General features: G+C 38.8%; 2 protein-coding genes across 2 annotated transcripts; one reads left to right on the forward strand and one right to left on the reverse strand.

Annotated features, from left to right (window-relative positions):
• The first annotated feature begins 46 nt into the window (after positions 1–46).
• Positions 47–4795, forward strand: snf8 (SNF8 subunit of ESCRT-II). Its single transcript, XM_014983950.2, has 8 exons — positions 47–295; positions 823–873; positions 966–1104; positions 1199–1303; positions 2125–2197; positions 2280–2421; positions 2960–3034; positions 3692–4795. The coding sequence occupies exons 1-8, from the start codon at positions 242–244 to the stop codon at positions 3827–3829; spliced, it is 777 nt and encodes a 258-aa protein (XP_014839436.1). The 5' UTR covers positions 47–241; the 3' UTR covers positions 3830–4795.
• Positions 4796–14186, reverse strand: calcoco2 (calcium binding and coiled-coil domain 2). The gene is made up of 15 exons (XM_014983949.2): positions 14043–14186; positions 13401–13587; positions 12720–12816; positions 11623–11783; positions 10911–11036; positions 10690–10815; positions 10511–10609; positions 10338–10435; positions 9944–10013; positions 9428–9595; positions 9129–9317; positions 8484–8600; positions 8234–8408; positions 7402–7430; positions 4796–6592 (listed from the first exon to the last, which is right to left on the reverse strand). Exons 2-15 carry the CDS (start codon positions 13572–13574, stop codon positions 6428–6430), a joined length of 1794 nt encoding a protein of 597 aa, XP_014839435.2. The 5' UTR covers positions 13575–13587; positions 14043–14186; the 3' UTR covers positions 4796–6427.
• Positions 14187–16573: the final 2387 nt, after the last annotated feature.

The raw sequence follows: 16573 nt of genomic DNA on the forward strand, positions 1-16573 counted from the left end.
AATAAATAAATAAGAGACTTGTTCACAAAATTTCGTTAGTAGAGTTACGTACTTCCGGTAGCGGCTCGCCAGGCCAGCGGAAGTGAAAGTAACACGTTTCCGGTGGAGCTTCATTCTATGGTCTACATTTAGACCTTCGTTATTGTTTACTATGAAATAAAACATATCTGCACTGTTCGTGTGGTGAAATTAACCGACGTTCGGGTCGTTATATAGAATATTTGGTCCAAATCTCGACAAAATGCATCGCAGAGGTGTTGGTGCTGGGGCGATAGCTAAAAAGAAGCTAGCAGAGGTAAGTTTACAGCTGTTTTTATGGGATTTATGTCACTATTTCAACGTATCTGTAACTTTATAGTGACTTCTAAGCCTGGTTTTAAAAGACAATGAAAAGTCTTGAATAGTGCTTTGTTTTAATATAGTTTGATCAATTGAATCCAATATATACAGGTGAATGTAACAACTTTTCAAAAGTGATCTAAAACTACAATTTTGAAGAGATATATGTAAATCATCAGCTGTGATGCCTAAATGTCATCATAAAGACAGTGATTTAAGGTTACAAAATGTTTTGTGGAGTTAAAAGGTTACATTTTTTAGCTTTCATATAACAAGGAAATAGAAGTTAATTTAAATCAAAGATCTGCCTAACATTGTGATCAAAGCTAAAGAGAACCCTGGGTCTTCATAATTCACTTATAGATTGTGATTATATGTTTCATAGATGATTCCCTCAAGGCTACCTGCTCTTTCACATAAATGTTTATACTTCTAAAATTTCCAGTGCCTTGTATGGCTACTCTGTTTGTTACTTTTCTTTAGGCCAAATACAAAGAAAGAGGAACTGTACTTGCAGAGGACCAGATAGTTCAGGTGAGCTTGCTGCCTTGTTTGTTTTGATGCATACATTTACCATACAGAAGTACCACATTATTCATTGAGTCTGTGTTTTGTTTATGGGCCAGATGTCAAAACAGTTGGAAACGTTCAAATCCAACCTGGAGGAGTTTGCCAGCAAGCACAAACAAGAGATCCGTAAGAACCCCCAGTTCAGGGTCCAGTTTCAGGAGATGTGTGCCACCATTGGCGTTGACCCGCTAGCTTGTAAGAAAAATCCTGATTCCTTTTTGTTTTGCATGTTTTCCTCACTTGCTTTTCAAATAAGCCTCAACTGAAACGTCTTCTTTTTCCCCCACAGCTGGTAAAGGCTTTTGGTCCGAGATGCTCGGTGTGGGAGATTTCTACTACGAGCTGGGCGTACAGATCATCGAAGTGTGTCTCGCCCTGAAACACAGAAACGGAGGTTTGAGTTTGTTTTTTTTTGAAAGATGATTAGTTCTCAATGTTTTTACCAGAGCTCCAAAGTTACAACTCTTTCTCTAAGTGTCAACTCAGTCCTTAACATTATAGCTACCTCCAGACAGCTACAGTAATTTTTCATAATTCATGGCCTTTGAACTTTTACTACAACTTCAAATGATTGTCACAACAACCAATTAATCAATTAACCTCATGATAAATTAAAATGAGCTTGACAATTTCCACTTTGATGATTAATATTTCTCAAAGGGCAATATTATTTACAAATAAGCCATAATTTATTTTAGTTATACATTTGGTTGAAAGTGTTTTGTTTTTTTATTCAGTTTTATTTATTGTTTTTGGTTGTTGTATTTTATTTTGGACATTTAAGGAATCTTGCAATAGTGTTAAGTGTTCTTTACAAGAGTGAAGTTTATTGGTCGTAAACAGAGCAAAACTGCATTGTTATGTTATTGTCAATATTACACTTAAAAATGGTCTAAAAAATGTATCATTTATCAAAATAATTACCGGGACAATTAATTTATTTGTTATCGTGAATTTCTTCAACAGGGACAGCAAAGCTAGTTATACGGATGGGAAGACGGATGAAGTTAATGCGGGACAAACATAAAAACGAAAGACTTAACCAGACATCCCAGTCGAATATTTATACGTTTGAGATTCTTACGGAACAAGCTCTGAAAAAGTTCCCGGCGTGTGAACACTCTTGCTTTGTGCCTCGGCTTATTAAAACGAGCTTGTCGAGTGAAAACGTCTCACACACATTCTCATCCTCTGCGGTGTTTGTGTGCGTTTCAGGACTCATTACTCTGGACGAGCTCCACCAGAGGGTGCTGAAGGGTCGGGGTAAATATGCTCAGGACGTGAGCCAGTAAGTTCCTCTACGGGTCAAATTGCGTTCGATCCGATCCGCATCACGTCTCAGTGATCCATGCTGAACTCGTCCTCCGCAGAGACGACTTGGTCAGAGCCATAAAGAAACTGAAGGTGATGGGAAACGGTTTTGGGATGATTCCAGTTGGCGGCTCTTACCTAGTCCAGTCAGTCCCAGCAGAACTGAACATGGATCACACTGTCGTTTTACAGCTTGCAGAGGTAACACAAAGAGTCGAGACCATTTGGGGAGATTTTGTGAGCATTCATTAAGATGATGACGGTTTCTGACAAATCACATCCTTGTTTTAAAGAACTAGGCGTAACTACACCCTACACTTGTGATTCTCTTTCATGCTTAAAAATCACAATGAGGAAGTTCACTATATGTGAGCTTGAGACACTCTTTCATTTGATAGAGGCATCTAAAACCAAAAAAATCAATAAGTTCAATAAGTTTGAAATCTGACCAACCTGTTAATGTTATGCACCACTTAGATGAAAGATTGTGAATTCAGAAAGGTCCAGGGAAAAAGTGAGGCTGAGGCATTGCAAACAATTTTGGATGTTATGCTCTCCATATCGGTATCACATTACCACAGGTGAGGCTTAAAGCTTATAAGCTTATAACCTATAGGTGGACCAGTAAATCACAAAAAAAGATCTGCTTCTATGATTTCCTGTTTGAAAAATTTGTTGGTTTTTTTCATTACATTCATTGCTGCAGAGTGAAGTAATTTGTTTCTTTGTCGGTTTGTAGAAAAAAGGATACGTCACTGTAAGCGAGATCAAAGGCAGCCTGAAATGGGAGAAGGAACGGGCGTGTCACGTGCTGGTGAGTTTATCCAACGGTCTGCTGAAGCGACCATGTCACATTTAAACCTTTTAGCTTTAATAAAGTGGCGATTCCCACCAACTTTTGTTTTTCTGGCATGCAGTTATTTTGCAAGTTTGTTCTTACTAGAGTGCAAAATGTGAATAAGTATTTTACCTTTGCTAATTGCAAAATTCTGGATATGCCATTTGGTAAAGTCTTAAAAATTAATCTATTTGCCTGAGACTTTAGTTGATCCTTATCTGATTCAGTCTTCTGCTGAACATGTTTTTATGTTCTTACCTGAAGAAGGGCTCCAGAAGTCTGTATTTTGTTTTAACTTTGAAAGGATTCTTCATTTCAACATTCTTACATTTTGTTGTAATTTTTTAAATTGATGTTTTTTTGTTGTTATTCATGATATTTTTATGTGTCATTTGGTAGAAAGACTCCTGAGACTTTTTGTCCTGATCAATACAAATGGAGGCAGGAAATGTAACGACTTACACGGCAAACAGAACTTCTTCTCTCCCCCCTCCCCTCAAACTATATACCAGGGCTGAAATGTAGCAATAAAACGTCTTTAGGGTTGAACACAAGTTACCTAAATAAACACGGAGCCCCCTGCCGGACCTCCGCGTTCTCATATTCTGCATGTCTGGCTCCTCGTATTTCCAGGATCATCTGCTGAAAGAAGGCTTGGCCTGGCTGGACTCTCAAGCAGCCGGGGAGGCTCAGTACTGGCTGCCAGCGCTCTTCTCCGAGCTGACCTCTCGTGATGTCACGCCCGAGGAGGCCAATCAGATGACGCCTTAAGGAGATTTGCGGGTGGATTGTTATATTGTGACTGGTGGAGGCGTTCCCTGATGTGCTGCTAGAAAGGGCGGGACGGACAGACGACGGACGGACGTCACGTCGAGCATCACACTCGAGAAGGCGGCGGTTTTTCCCTTTCACGGATACATTAGTATTCACACACCTTGAACCGTCTCGTATTTGTGACATTACAGTCGGTGTATTTTATAGGAACTCTACATGAAGGGGAAGAAAGATTGTACGTGCTTTTTTTTTGTGTTTTTTTTACAAATAAAAATCTAAAAAAATGTGCTGTGTTTAGTATTTAGCCCCCCTGGCTCAACACTAAGAGCTGTAATTACACCTGCAGCTCTGAGGAGAATGAGATTTTTGCCAGTTTTCTTGCCTCAAGCTCTGTCGGATGGGATGGAGGGCATCTCTGAAAAACAATTTCAAAATACCAATTTCAACATTCTCAATTGGATTGATTTCTGGAGTTTAACTGGACCATTCTAGCACATGAATATGCTTTCATCTAAACCAGGAAAGAGCCGTTGTTGTACTTTAAGACTTGCCTACAGCTGCAAAACCTACATCCATCTTTAACACGTTAATGAAACATGAAGAAATAATTAAATTTAAATGACTAAATAATGCACACCATCTCCAGCAAAATGACTGTGGTCATTTATTTAGCTCCATCCTTTTTCCCCATTAACCTGCTCTCTCCCCATAACATGACGCCGCCACCACCATGTTTCACCTTCTGGGTGTTCAGGAAGCGGTGAGACGATGTGGAAAAGTTCAAGGGAAGGGGTGTGAATACTTTTTCTTCACGTGATTGAATGGGAAATTCAGTGTAATCTTGGTGGAGGGTTGTTTTTTTTTTTTTATGACTGGAGAATTTCTCTGTGTGCTAAACATGTAAATGTTAAAAAATTTCTTGTATAAAAAAAATCTTTTTAAAGAAAAAAGGTTTACACCAGATTTGTTGTACGTGCTTTTATTACGCAGCAAAACCAGCAGAAAGTATTTCCAGTGATGCACACTTCTCATCGGTTACGCTCATTCTCACCCAGGATACGCTTGAAATTCATCAGATAATATTAAATACGCGCTGATCTCAGTATGGCAGACCAGGATTTATGTTATAATGTGAAAGGTGCAAAGCTTTGGTAAATATAATAACCTCTAAATGCTGTTTAAACCCTAATCGTTTGCTGTAACAGCCCTGCTCCCAAAGAGTCCCCACAGGTTTTTCAGCTTGAAACTTTTTAAGGCTTTAAAAAAAAAAAAAAAAGATTTTTGGTTGGTTGGATTTTCTAAATTGTATTTTTTGCGTAAGAGAAAGCTCAAGCAAAAGCACTGGAGGCTCTCAATGACTCTACTGAATAATGACAATCATACTAACTGATACATTTCAGCGATAATTAAGACCAAACAAAGTAAATTTGGTCAAATTCTCTGCAAATTTCAGAAACCCAACTCATTTTTAGTCACTTCCAACAATTAAACAGTTTTTATGCTGATTGTACTTATTGAACGCAATGTGTTCATTTTATGGATGTTTACTGAATATTTCCAATCACTTTTTATATATAAAAAAAAACAGTACAATAATATCAACTAATATAACAAGCTAATTTACTTGATTATTTTGAAATTTAACAGATTTTGTTCATTTTTAAAACAAGTAGAACGAAATACAGTTATCACATAGTTGGTTTAATCAGTTGTTTTTTTTTTTTTTTTTACTGCTTTGACATCCTGTTTTATGGGACTGTTGTACATTGCTGGCAATGACTTCAAAACAAAACAGTAAGTTACTATGATAAATAAAAATAAAAAGAAGAATTAAGCCTCAGATCTCAATAGGTTGATAAAATACAAGAAAAGCTTTGGATTTAGTCTTTTTGTTTTCAAATATTAAATCAGAACTCCCACACACAAAATAATCCACCTCTGTCCTGCATACACAGCCTGCTCAGTGTTCGCCTGTAAATACGGAACATGGATGATTAATAATGCCAAATTGAATGATTTAATAAACAGGTATCGATGAGAACAGTCAATTTCTCAGAAGGAAAAGGACTAATTTGCCACTTACACAGATAAGTGACGGGTAAGTCAATGAATCAACTGAACATCTATACATCAGGCAGTTCCTGAAGGATCCAACAGCCCAGACTTTCTGCTGATCAAACTTAAATCTGACCAATCCTGCTGGGTTATCATTTTGGTTTTCAATCGTTTCAGTCATTAACGGTCACTCATCTATGATTAGAAATTAATTATTCTATCCCGATATTTACTAATATTATTATTTATAAGGCATTTTCTACGTGTTTATTATACGTAATACAGTTTTTTTCATTGAATTAAATCACTTGGAAAAAAATAAGCAGAAATAAATGGGATACGATTTCAAGATGTTTAGCTCTCCGTACGTGGACGTGACGGCTCATCATTCTAGCAGGATTCAGGTCTCGACTAAAATGACAAGCTTATACTAATGTCAGTTTTTTTTTTCCTCTCTCTGTTTTTTGTTTTTGTTTGTTTTGTTTTTGTTTTTTTTTTGTCAACCAACGAGACCCATCCGAAACGACGACGCGGCTCGTCTCACAGCTCGTGGCCGTAGACGTGGTCTTCGAATATGGACTGCTCCATGAAGTCGCAGATCATCGTGCAGAACGGACACACCCGGTGGCTCTGCTCATGCTGCTCCAGCTCCAGCTGGGTTATGCCGGGGAAGCTCTCCCGGCAGTGACTACACACCAGCGCCGGCTGCCAGGAACAGGGCGTCACGAGAAAGAGAGAGAGAGAGAGAGAGAGGGGTAAGGGAAGAAGGTAAGGGATTATGTTTTAAATCCGCTTTAAAAATAAACAGTAAACAGTCGCTCATGTGGACGTCCAGGGATCATGTGTGCAGAGGGATGTTTTCCCCGTTTATGTGTTTTAGCAGGTGCACGGGATGGCATCGAGCTTTCCTACGCCGATGAGTTAAAATGTTTGATTGATACGTAAAGTGTAATCCGTGACTCGTCTAAGACATCTGTATGTTATCACTTATTAATGCAACATTCAAATTATTAAATTATACTTCCAAAAACATTCATCCTTTCTCCTGGAATGGGAGGAGGCGTTTCAGAAATATGAAGGCTGCTTTTTAAATTTGTGCCGTTTTCTCCCTCTTGTTCAGGTCTAAATTGTGCCTGTTATAATAAAATGATTTCTCTGCTTCCAAGCAGATGTACTTTCTTGTAATCTTTAAAAAGATGCATTGAAGGTCTCAGTGCTTTCTGGGCTCCATTTTGTCCCTTATTCGTGGTTCAGTACCTGGTCGCTTTAGGTGACATATTTTCCATGTTGGTCTCCTATGTCTGCAGCACACTGGTATAAATGTTCTTTGATGCATTTACGCAACTAAACTCACGTGTAACTTTCTATACAGAGAACTTTACAGTAAAGACCCAACTAGTACGAATCGACAGATTATCAGCTCCCGATCGGTTATTGTAAGTATTTTAACTGTGTAGGACGCGTTTGTTTCACAAGTTGATATGTTTTGTGCTGAAGAAAATTACGTTACTCACCTCCTCGACTGGGTCGACCACCAAGCTATCTGTAAAAGAAAAGGAATAAAGTCATTTTGTGAAAAACAAATTGAGATGTTTGACATTTTTAAAGACTGTAAAAAGTGATATGATCAATAAGGAAGTGAATTGCAGTAAACTGTCTCTCACCAGCTGACTCAGTACGCTGAGCGTAAACACAACACCGACCTCTCAGGCTTGTATTTGTAAAAACGTTTGAAAACCGTGCATCATTTTCCCTTTACTCCATAATCGTGCACTACTTTGTCTTGGTTCGCTATACAGAATCCCAATAAAACACGTTCAATATGAATCCTTTTGCGACGCACAACAGATAACACTGACTGATGCCATTTATTGGCTTTATGAAAGTCTTTTCAGTCATCAATGTGGTGGAAATGAATGACGCATTGTATCAAAAAAAGAAAAAAACTACATATAAATCACTTTGTTTGGCCGAGAGCTTAAAAATAGAACCGCTTAGAGATTCATTAATGCCGCACTGGCAAACACAACAAATATGACGTGTTGCGTTTTATGTGTGACCCTGCCAGGCTGTACTCAGATAACAAGAGGCCTCCAGGATGCAGTAAAAGGACAAAGTTCAAACCGCTGCACAGACCAGCAACATGCTACATCATGGTGGCGCCACTGCGGCTCATGGAGATGAAAGCAGCAGGTGAAATAGAGGGATTTAGTTGGCAGGTAGGAGGTGGATGCAGAGTTAATTTTGAGATGTGCAAAATAGAAGATCATTTGTGTTTGAGTTTTATAATGGCGTGGAGCAGACAAACGGCCCCTGGTTCTGCCTGACCACACGTCCGTCCCTCACCTATGGTGTGGTATACGTGGTCCTGCTGGCCCAGGACGTCCTGCTGGTTACGACTGGCAGGAACGTCGCTGCCTGGTACGATGGGGTCTGGCTGCAAGTAGGGCGTCTCTTCAGCCACAGGTGAGGTGATGCTTGCGTAATGTGAGCGAAGCCTCTCGATCTCGCCTTTGAGACTCTGAAAGAACGAAGACGGTTCAGATTTCCGAAACCACGTAGGAGATTTAGAGCCGATTTGTTTTCCCACATGTACCTGGACTTCTCTGCTGAGCTCATCTCTCTCTTGTTTGACCAGCCTGATCTCCTGTTCCCTCTCTTCGATGGCGATGTCCTTATCTGCGAACATTGCATTCATCTCCTTGACTTGCATCTGAGAATATGCAGAAGGAGAATGACCGTCATCATACAACGAAAAAACACAATGAACATTATCCTGTCAGCAGCTATTTTCATTTAATACAAAAAAAAGCAATCAGATGAGAAAATCAGATACAAAAACCATAAATCCATTTTATAATCTTAATAAACTTTTGATTAAAATCACACTTTAGTTATAGTAGAAAATACTCTGAATATTTCATTTCTTACTCAGAAAATGTTTCCCTTTAGAGTTAATTTCTAGAGTAGTAAATTAGTTCCATCTTGGCTTCTCTATTGTAGTTTTTTTTATTTAATTAAGTCATTAAGAAATAGACCTTGGTGTGGATAATAGTAAAATTAAACCCTCACTACAAAAATCATCAGTTCTCAGTGGATTTAACTCTGAAGTATAATTATAGATACAGATATTGTTGCTTCTCTAAATGTGTGATGAAATCAGTGCAAAAACAATTCCCTTTTCAGATCGCTAAAGGTAAGCAGCATCTTTTTCTTTGAAATGTAATTAACCCAGATTCACCTCATATTTGCTGCTGTGGCGTTGCTCCATCTCACAGTTTCTGGCCAAACTCGTCAGCTGCTCCTTGACGTCCCGCAGCTCGTTTTCTGTGAACTCTAACTGCCTGGTGACGGCCCTCGTCGCCTCCCTCTCGGCCTGCAGCTTCGCCTGCGCATCCTGCAGCTGCTTGGAGAGGGCCTGACACTGCGCCTGAAGAGGACGCTTCATTAAGCCTCGTCACATTTACCTGAAATCTGTTCAGCGGTATTCTGAAGAGGGATTCAGTTTCCGTGTTTAAAAAAAAAAAAAAAAAAAAGTACCGTGAGGTCGTCCTTTGGAGCCGTCAGCAGTAAATCTTGCTGTGAAAGCCTCCTGTTCAGTTCCTGGTTCTCCCTTCTCACTTCGTCCATGTTGCTTTTGACGCTTAGCAGCTTCTGCAGTTCTAGAGAGATCCGCTCCTTCTCTTTGGTGGTGCTCTGAAGATCAACCTGGTAATGAGAAAGCACATGTTTCACGACGATCGATGGATGTTTCGGTGACCTCCTGTTAGCCTCACCTAAGACGCATTTTAAACCCTCGACAAGGCTAAAACTTCTGAAAAAAGAAAATTTTAAAATTCAATTTTGCTTCCAGCTAATCCCTTCTGAACTTTTTCGGACATTATTTCCAGGTTCAGGTGCCCATATTGGTTAGACTGGTCCCAAATATCCTCACTTTGTCAAAAAAAATATGTCCTCATTCACACTCGCCTCTGCTCCACAGAATCAGAGTTTGCAGTGGGAATAAGTCTGTCACTATTTAAATGTAATGAGATAGAAAAAGAACTGTAGGTTTACCTGCAGAAGCTGAAAGCTGTCCATTGTGTTCGACAACTCCCGGTCTGCTTCTCTGAGTTTAGCTTTCAACCTGAAAACACGCAAAACAGAGTTTTACGGAAAAGTATGAATAGTTTTGCCAATCAGTTTGGTCACATGACTAACCAGGTTTTCAATATGGGGATGCTAATATTCTTATTATGGGCAGCTATCAATAATGAGGATAATTCACAGAACAGTTGTTTTTCATACTACTATTAAATTAGTATGGACCTTAAGTTATATCCTGAAGGCAGTTTGTTGAAATGCATTTTTTTTTATTAACAGGGTAAAAGGGGCTGAATATAAAATATCCACCAACATTTAAAATAAATTTTCTTTTTCCAGAAGAAAAAACGGAAAGTGAAAACATTACTTGGCAATCTCATCACTTTGTGCATCCAGCTTCCCTTTCAGCTCCTCGCGCTCCTCTCTCATCTGATTGATCTTCATCACTGCTCGATCATATTTCTCCTTGAGAAATAATGTGCATACAAATGAGGCTGGAGTACGTTCTAGTTTAATAATGAGAAAGTGAAGCCATGTTACCTCGTTACTTCTAGATGACAAAGAGTTCAGCTTTTCCTGCTCTGTGGAGTTCTGTTTCTGGATCTCCATCCGCTTGGTCTTCTCAATCGCCATCTCCTCCTGGCAAGTAGCAGCAGCATCAAATTTAGCTTTTCGTCCTGACAGTTCAGCTTAAGTTTCACCACAAACTGATGACGAACCTTCAAGCGGTCGTTCTCCTTCATCTGCAGCTGCAGTGTGTTCTTGAGTTTTTCATTGTGCTCCTTCGCCTGATCAATTTCTTTGATCAGTTTAGCCATTTCTGCCTCTCTCTGGTCGCTATGCTCCTGAACAAATCAAACCGTCAACTTGTCAAAGTTCGCTTTAAAGTTTAATGACCCTCCGTGTTGCACAATGAGCAAAGGAACCGTGACGGGTTTACCTTGGAGCTGCTGATATCCTTCTGATCCTTCAGCAAAGCGCTTTTCAAGGTTTTGTTTTCTGCCGTCATCAGATCCAGCTGCTTCTGCAGCTCGGCTTTCTCACGTTGACTCTGTTCAACTTGCTCCTGTTAAATACATGTTGCAGAAATCAACAAGCCTGAATGTATAAATCACCAGTTAGGTTGAAGTCCAATTATAACGAGGTAAAGCGGATACAACAGTCATGTTGTATCATGAGGAATGTCTGTTTTATAAGTGTTAAACTGGCTCTTTATTCACCTTGTTAACAAGAAAACTTTGAAAGAGCTTCAGATAAAATGAAGACCACTTGATTCAAACCACTTTAAAACATTAATAAAATACAACATAGTGGGAACTACAAGCACCATGGGTGACATATACACGCTCACTTCCTTATAATCATGTTTATTTACATAAATCCCAGGCAGTACAACTTTATGGAAATGACCAAACGGCAGCGTGAATGTATTACCTTCACCTCCAATTCAGTTTATTGTAGATTATCTCTTAGCATTTGGAAAGTTTGATTCGCTCTTATCGCAACTGTAGGGAAAGTCACTTCACCTCCCTGAGAATTAAATCGGAAAACTAAAATGATTTTTTTTTTAAGTGTCCCGTCCAAGTTTTGGTCATTTCCAGCAGTTACGAAAGCTAAGTTTACATAACTAAATCCATGTACATATTTGGTACCTGAGTCGTGATAACCAGCAGGTCGTCATCTCCGATGCTCTCTGCGCTTTGCTCTGATGGATTTCTGAAACAGAAAGGAGTGCTGGCTCCTCGGACCTGACCGCTGTTGTCAATGTAGCAGAACTGGTAGAACTCGATCTCGTCTTTAGGCAGATAGTACTCTGGCAGGAAAACGAAAGAGCAAACTGGATGAACTCTTGCGCTAGATCGTGACCTTGTTGCTTTTATACATAGTTGTTTAGAGAGTAAAAATGTTAAAAACACTTTAAAGGTTAGCAACAAATTTTAAATAAACAGATGGCTGAACATCAAAATTGATCAGACGTCTCAGACAAAATATGCTAAGAAAACTGTTGTAGAGTTTTGCAAATTGTAGATAAGAGTTTTTATTAGAAAAATCTCCAATTATCAACTGTAGAACACAAAATATTGAGTTGTTCAACCGTTTATCACAAGAGGAGTTCTGCATGCAAGTGGTGCTGCGCCGTAGCTTTAATTGGTTGTCTTCTAGTTGGAAGATTGGGCCATTAATCCAACTTTATTGCATTTTTCCAGGGCCGTTATGGAGGAACTGGGATGGGCATAAATTTCACAATTTTAAAAAATATTTTTCTTTCAATAAAAAAGAAAACTTTTTCATTGCTTTGCTTTGCTGCAGATAACACTACCACTTGGTTGCAGAATTGCAGCATAGTTTTTCAAACTGGGATGCTTTTTCTAGGCAAAGGTGCCAAGTGCAGTACATCAATTACCAAAAAAAAAAAAAAAATTAGGGGAGTCTGAGCTAAATCCGCCCCATTTCACCAAAATTATTTGGGACATATTACCAAAAAATGTCTGAATATTGCAATTGTTACTTTATTAGTAAATTCAAAATATTTGACATTTTTCACCGTCTTATGAACTCTATGTTTAAAGTAAATCTCTCCCAGACGAAAATCCGCTGGATGTAAAACAGGATTAAACCGGATCCGACTTGCATGCTACAGTTCTTTGCAAAGACAGATTTCAAGATTATTTTTGCTCACAAAGTGTAGACATGACACACAACGACGAGTGTACATGACAAACGGTCTTTCGGAGAAAGTGAAACTTACCTTTAAACGCAGCTTGTCTCATCTCTGTCTGTTGAGCATCATGGACTGGCTCCACCCACACAAATGTGTGATAGTCCTTTGTTGAGCTCCACCCCACCTGATCAAAAACACAAAACAAACAGAAAAACACACTCAGTTAAGATACTATCCAGTGGTAGGCTTTTTTTTCCCCACTAGCAATAAAACACAGTATATTGACAAAGTATAAATTTTCACTTCAGGATTTTGCAAAACACCTTAAGGGGAAAAAAAACTAATTATTCTTTCAGTGTTTTGGGGTTGATGACATCACAACAGGCTGAAGCGTAGCATGACTAAACACGGAGGATGAGCAACTCTGACTGATTTTTTAAAAAGGTTTCGTCAGCTCTAGTGGCCTTTATTTCACAGTTGTCAGACGGGAAAGTGGGTTGTGAGAGAGAGGGAGGACATAGGGCAAAGGTCATCGAGGCCTCCTTATCTTTACGTGATGTCACCAGAGCCCTGTGTGTATGGAGACCTACTTAATACCTAGGTAGACGTGGAACAAAATGGCACACCAACTAGAAAAACTGACCACGACAAGTTGCTATAACAGTAATAATCTACGTCTTACGTGAGTTTGATTTAAAAAGGAGAAACATCTGGCTGGTAGCTCTAAGTTATTATGACTGTAAACAAAAAGTAAGTGAGGCAGCCCACCTTGAAGATGCCCACCCAGTCCCTGGGACTTGGCTGGAAGGCAGCATTGAGAGTAAAGCGGCAGGTGATGGGGCTGGAAGGCGGGTATGAGTACGGGATATCCATGAAGACCACCTGAGAGAAGGTGCGAGCCGGGGGGTCAGTCGCTGCTGCTGCCTCTGGGAGGGTCTCCATACTGACCTACCGTCTTGCAACGAAACACACGACATCCCATGAGCTTGATTGCGGTAAACAGTGAGCACAGATCAGCTAGTTTAACGCCAGAAAGCAGCTCCCTTGTGTTGCAAACCTACATTCTTCCTGGCATTGTTTATACGCCTTCATGCGCATTTAGAATTGTACTTTCGGTTGTTACAAAACCGCTTACTCATATCTTTATGATTAACGAATCACTTTACAACAAACATAAAGGAGAAAACCAGTTTTAATGTACTCAAGTCGTTTTTAATTACGTTTAATACGCTAAAAGAATTATATAAAAACAACAGGGGAAAAAAAACTTCTTAAAACCGAAACCAAAATAGCAGTGTACCACAAATACAAATTGTTAAAACCGGGGGAAAAAAGATGTTTTAAGCGTTAGTTCGTTCAAAAAAACCAGTGAGTTATAAGAAAACTTTAAGATAAAGTCATAAAACTTACATTTGTTGTCAGTTGACGCAGTCCTGAGATTTCCCGTCTGTTTCTCTGAGACCCAGAAAATGAGGTGTTCAAGTACACCTCGGATCTTTGTACTGCCACTGCATGTAAAAAAAATTAGGACACACTGCCCACGTTAAAAAAACAAAACCGAAAAAGTCATTTAACCTAACATATAAACTATTTATATTATTTTAAAATCGTATTTTACAATAAATTATAAGTATTCACATTGATACTGTAGACCGTTGCAACTTCTTGGCTTTGAAAAATGCAGGAGGGGCTACTTTAGAAAAAAAATGTTCTAGCTGAAACAAAAACAAAACAAATCACAACAACATACCGTAAACAGATACAGCTCTGTAACTGGTCGCCTAACTCTACACCTAACACATTTATATTCCTTATTTACGTTTGTAACAAGACCCGATCCCTTTATTTCAGATTGTTACGAATACATCAGCCCATGCTGATGTATTCAAACACGCTAGGTGGAGCCAAACTCCTCTTTGTTGCGGAAACAACTTAATAAAACAGCTAAATAAAAATAAAAGTCACATCTCGAGGACGTATTTATATGTTGATGGATTGTTTTCTCTCTCTTTTTTAAACAAATGTATTTTAAACAAATGTATTTTAGAGTAAAGCCATAACCTTAAGCTTTTCTGGTGCAGTTGTTTGACAAGATTCATGTTTTTTGGGAGGATTTTGTCTGATACGACATAGTTTTGGAGTGAAAGAAAATATGATCTTTCATCAGTTGACTTCTGATTAGAAGTCAACTGATTAGAAACTGGAGGCCACAATTGTGTAAACTGATCTCAATATCAACCTTTCTGTTTTGTGAAGCATTGTCAAGAAGAGGTATTTCCTTTCACTTCACAATTTTGTTTTTGTGGTGGTCTGTCATTACCAATGAAATAAACTAAAGTTTGTGGTTGCATCATGAAACAATGACAAAACGTTCAAGAGATGTAAGCAACTGTGAAAACACATCCATTGCTGTGCTTTGGCAATGTTACATTTATTTGAATAATAATGGTGATGACCCTCAAAATGAAAATCAGAAGAAATAATTTTCAAGACAGAGCTACATGTTGCCTTGATGGCAGACTTATAACTGAAAATATGTAATTATTCTCCAGTTTAGCCACTATTTCCTAAAATAATACACAAAGAAGGCACTCCCAAGAATGCAGTAAAATCCTGCTATCCATTTAATTTTTTTTATAATGCTAAAGCTTTAATAAAAACTGCATTTATGACAGCTATGACATTTCATTTTAGAATACAAATGATCACAAAATGGAGAGACAGTGTCTCTGTAGTGTCTGTAGAAATTTATACATTTTTCTCTGAATAACCTTGAGATTATGCAGAAAAAGAAAAACTATAAGGTTTTTAGTACTTTCCTCCACAAATAAGAATATCTGTCTAAATTACCAATTTAAAGTTCAAACCCCTTTAAGACATCAAAAATTTACCCTTCCTCCTTTTTGTGTTTTTTTTGGTTGATTTTTTTTCAGTCTTTACATGTGTTAGCCACCAGCCAATCACAGACGAGATTCTCACACCTTCGCCTCACGATTGGCTGCATCTGACCCCCGTCGAGTTGATTCATGTTTACATTTGTAGGTTTACTGTCCTCTCAGCGTCCGGCCAGCACTTCACGACCATCCGTGGGAACAGCTGCAGAGAGAGCAGCGCGTTTTAGAGGCTTACAGCGGGAACCAGAGGAAACGCTTTTTGGAGGGTAAATGTGACTTTTTCGACCAACTTTTTTTTGCCTTTGAAAGTACGCGTTTAAAAGTCAGTTGCTAAATAGGAGCTAGCCCAGTGCTGTCAGAGCTGGGAGAGGTCGGCATTCCGCTACCATAGTAACGGCGCCGTACATATGGGCTGCGCAGTTAACTGTAGGGTGTTCTTTTAGGATGTTTTTTTTTTTTTAGCTATGAAGACTTTGCTCAATGTAGTTCTGTAGCAAGGACTTGATGAAAGACTTTATGTTCCTCCGTTCATATAAATTAAATTTAACACTTTGCTTACGTCAAATGTTAAATCAGTTTTTTAGGTATTCCTCCTCAACCGGGTGCTAGTAGCTGGAGACAAGACACTCTAGTAAAACTTGCATCACTCCTTAGCAGTGTGCTGTGGTAATTACTTTCTTCAGCAGAGATGTAGAAGCTAGAGTTGACATAATGGTGGATGCAAATAAGAAAAGCTTGAGACTTGAGAGTGGGATGGAGGATTACCTTACAGTAAGACAACACTGAAAGGGGGACCTACTGGAATGCAAACACACACCAAAGCGTTCACAGTTTCATTTGCAAAAGAAATATGTGATCAATTTTCCTTCCATGTCACAAATATGTGTTACTTTGTGTGGATCTATTAAATAAAATCTAAATATGAATTGAAAATTACTGTTCTAACCAGAAAATGAAAATGTTCTAGGGATTTGTATGCTTTTCAAAAGTCTCTAAAAGAAAAGGGTAATTACACACAAAACCCCATGAAGTTAAGTATCTTAAACG

Source organism: Poecilia mexicana, unplaced genomic scaffold (assembly GCF_051168715.1).
Source record: "Poecilia mexicana isolate PSO_F unplaced genomic scaffold, ASM5116871v1 scaffold_19, whole genome shotgun sequence".
NCBI lineage: Eukaryota > Metazoa > Chordata > Actinopteri > Cyprinodontiformes > Poeciliidae > Poecilia > Poecilia mexicana.

Excerpts from the sequence above, each read along its gene's own strand:
- snf8 (XM_014983950.2), top strand. The coding sequence starts at position 242 with ATGCATCGCAGAGGTGTTGGTGCTGGGGCGATAGCTAAAAAGAAGCTA. Across the intron at positions 1,304-2,124 it reads CCTGAAACACAGAAACGGAG|GACTCATTACTCTGGACGAG; the intron begins GTTTGAGTTTGT and ends TGTGCGTTTCAG. Across the intron at positions 2,422-2,959 it reads TCGTTTTACAGCTTGCAGAG|AAAAAAGGATACGTCACTGT; the intron begins GTAACACAAAGA and ends GTCGGTTTGTAG.
- calcoco2 (XM_014983949.2), bottom strand. The coding sequence starts at position 13,574 with ATGGAGACCCTCCCAGAGGCAGCAGCAGCGACTGACCCCCCGGCTCGC. Across the intron at positions 8,601-9,128 it reads GCCACAGCAGCAAATATGAG|ATGCAAGTCAAGGAGATGAA; the intron begins GTGAATCTGGGT and ends GCATATTCTCAG. Across the intron at positions 8,409-8,483 it reads AGCTCAGCAGAGAAGTCCAG|AGTCTCAAAGGCGAGATCGA; the intron begins GTACATGTGGGA and ends TCGTTCTTTCAG.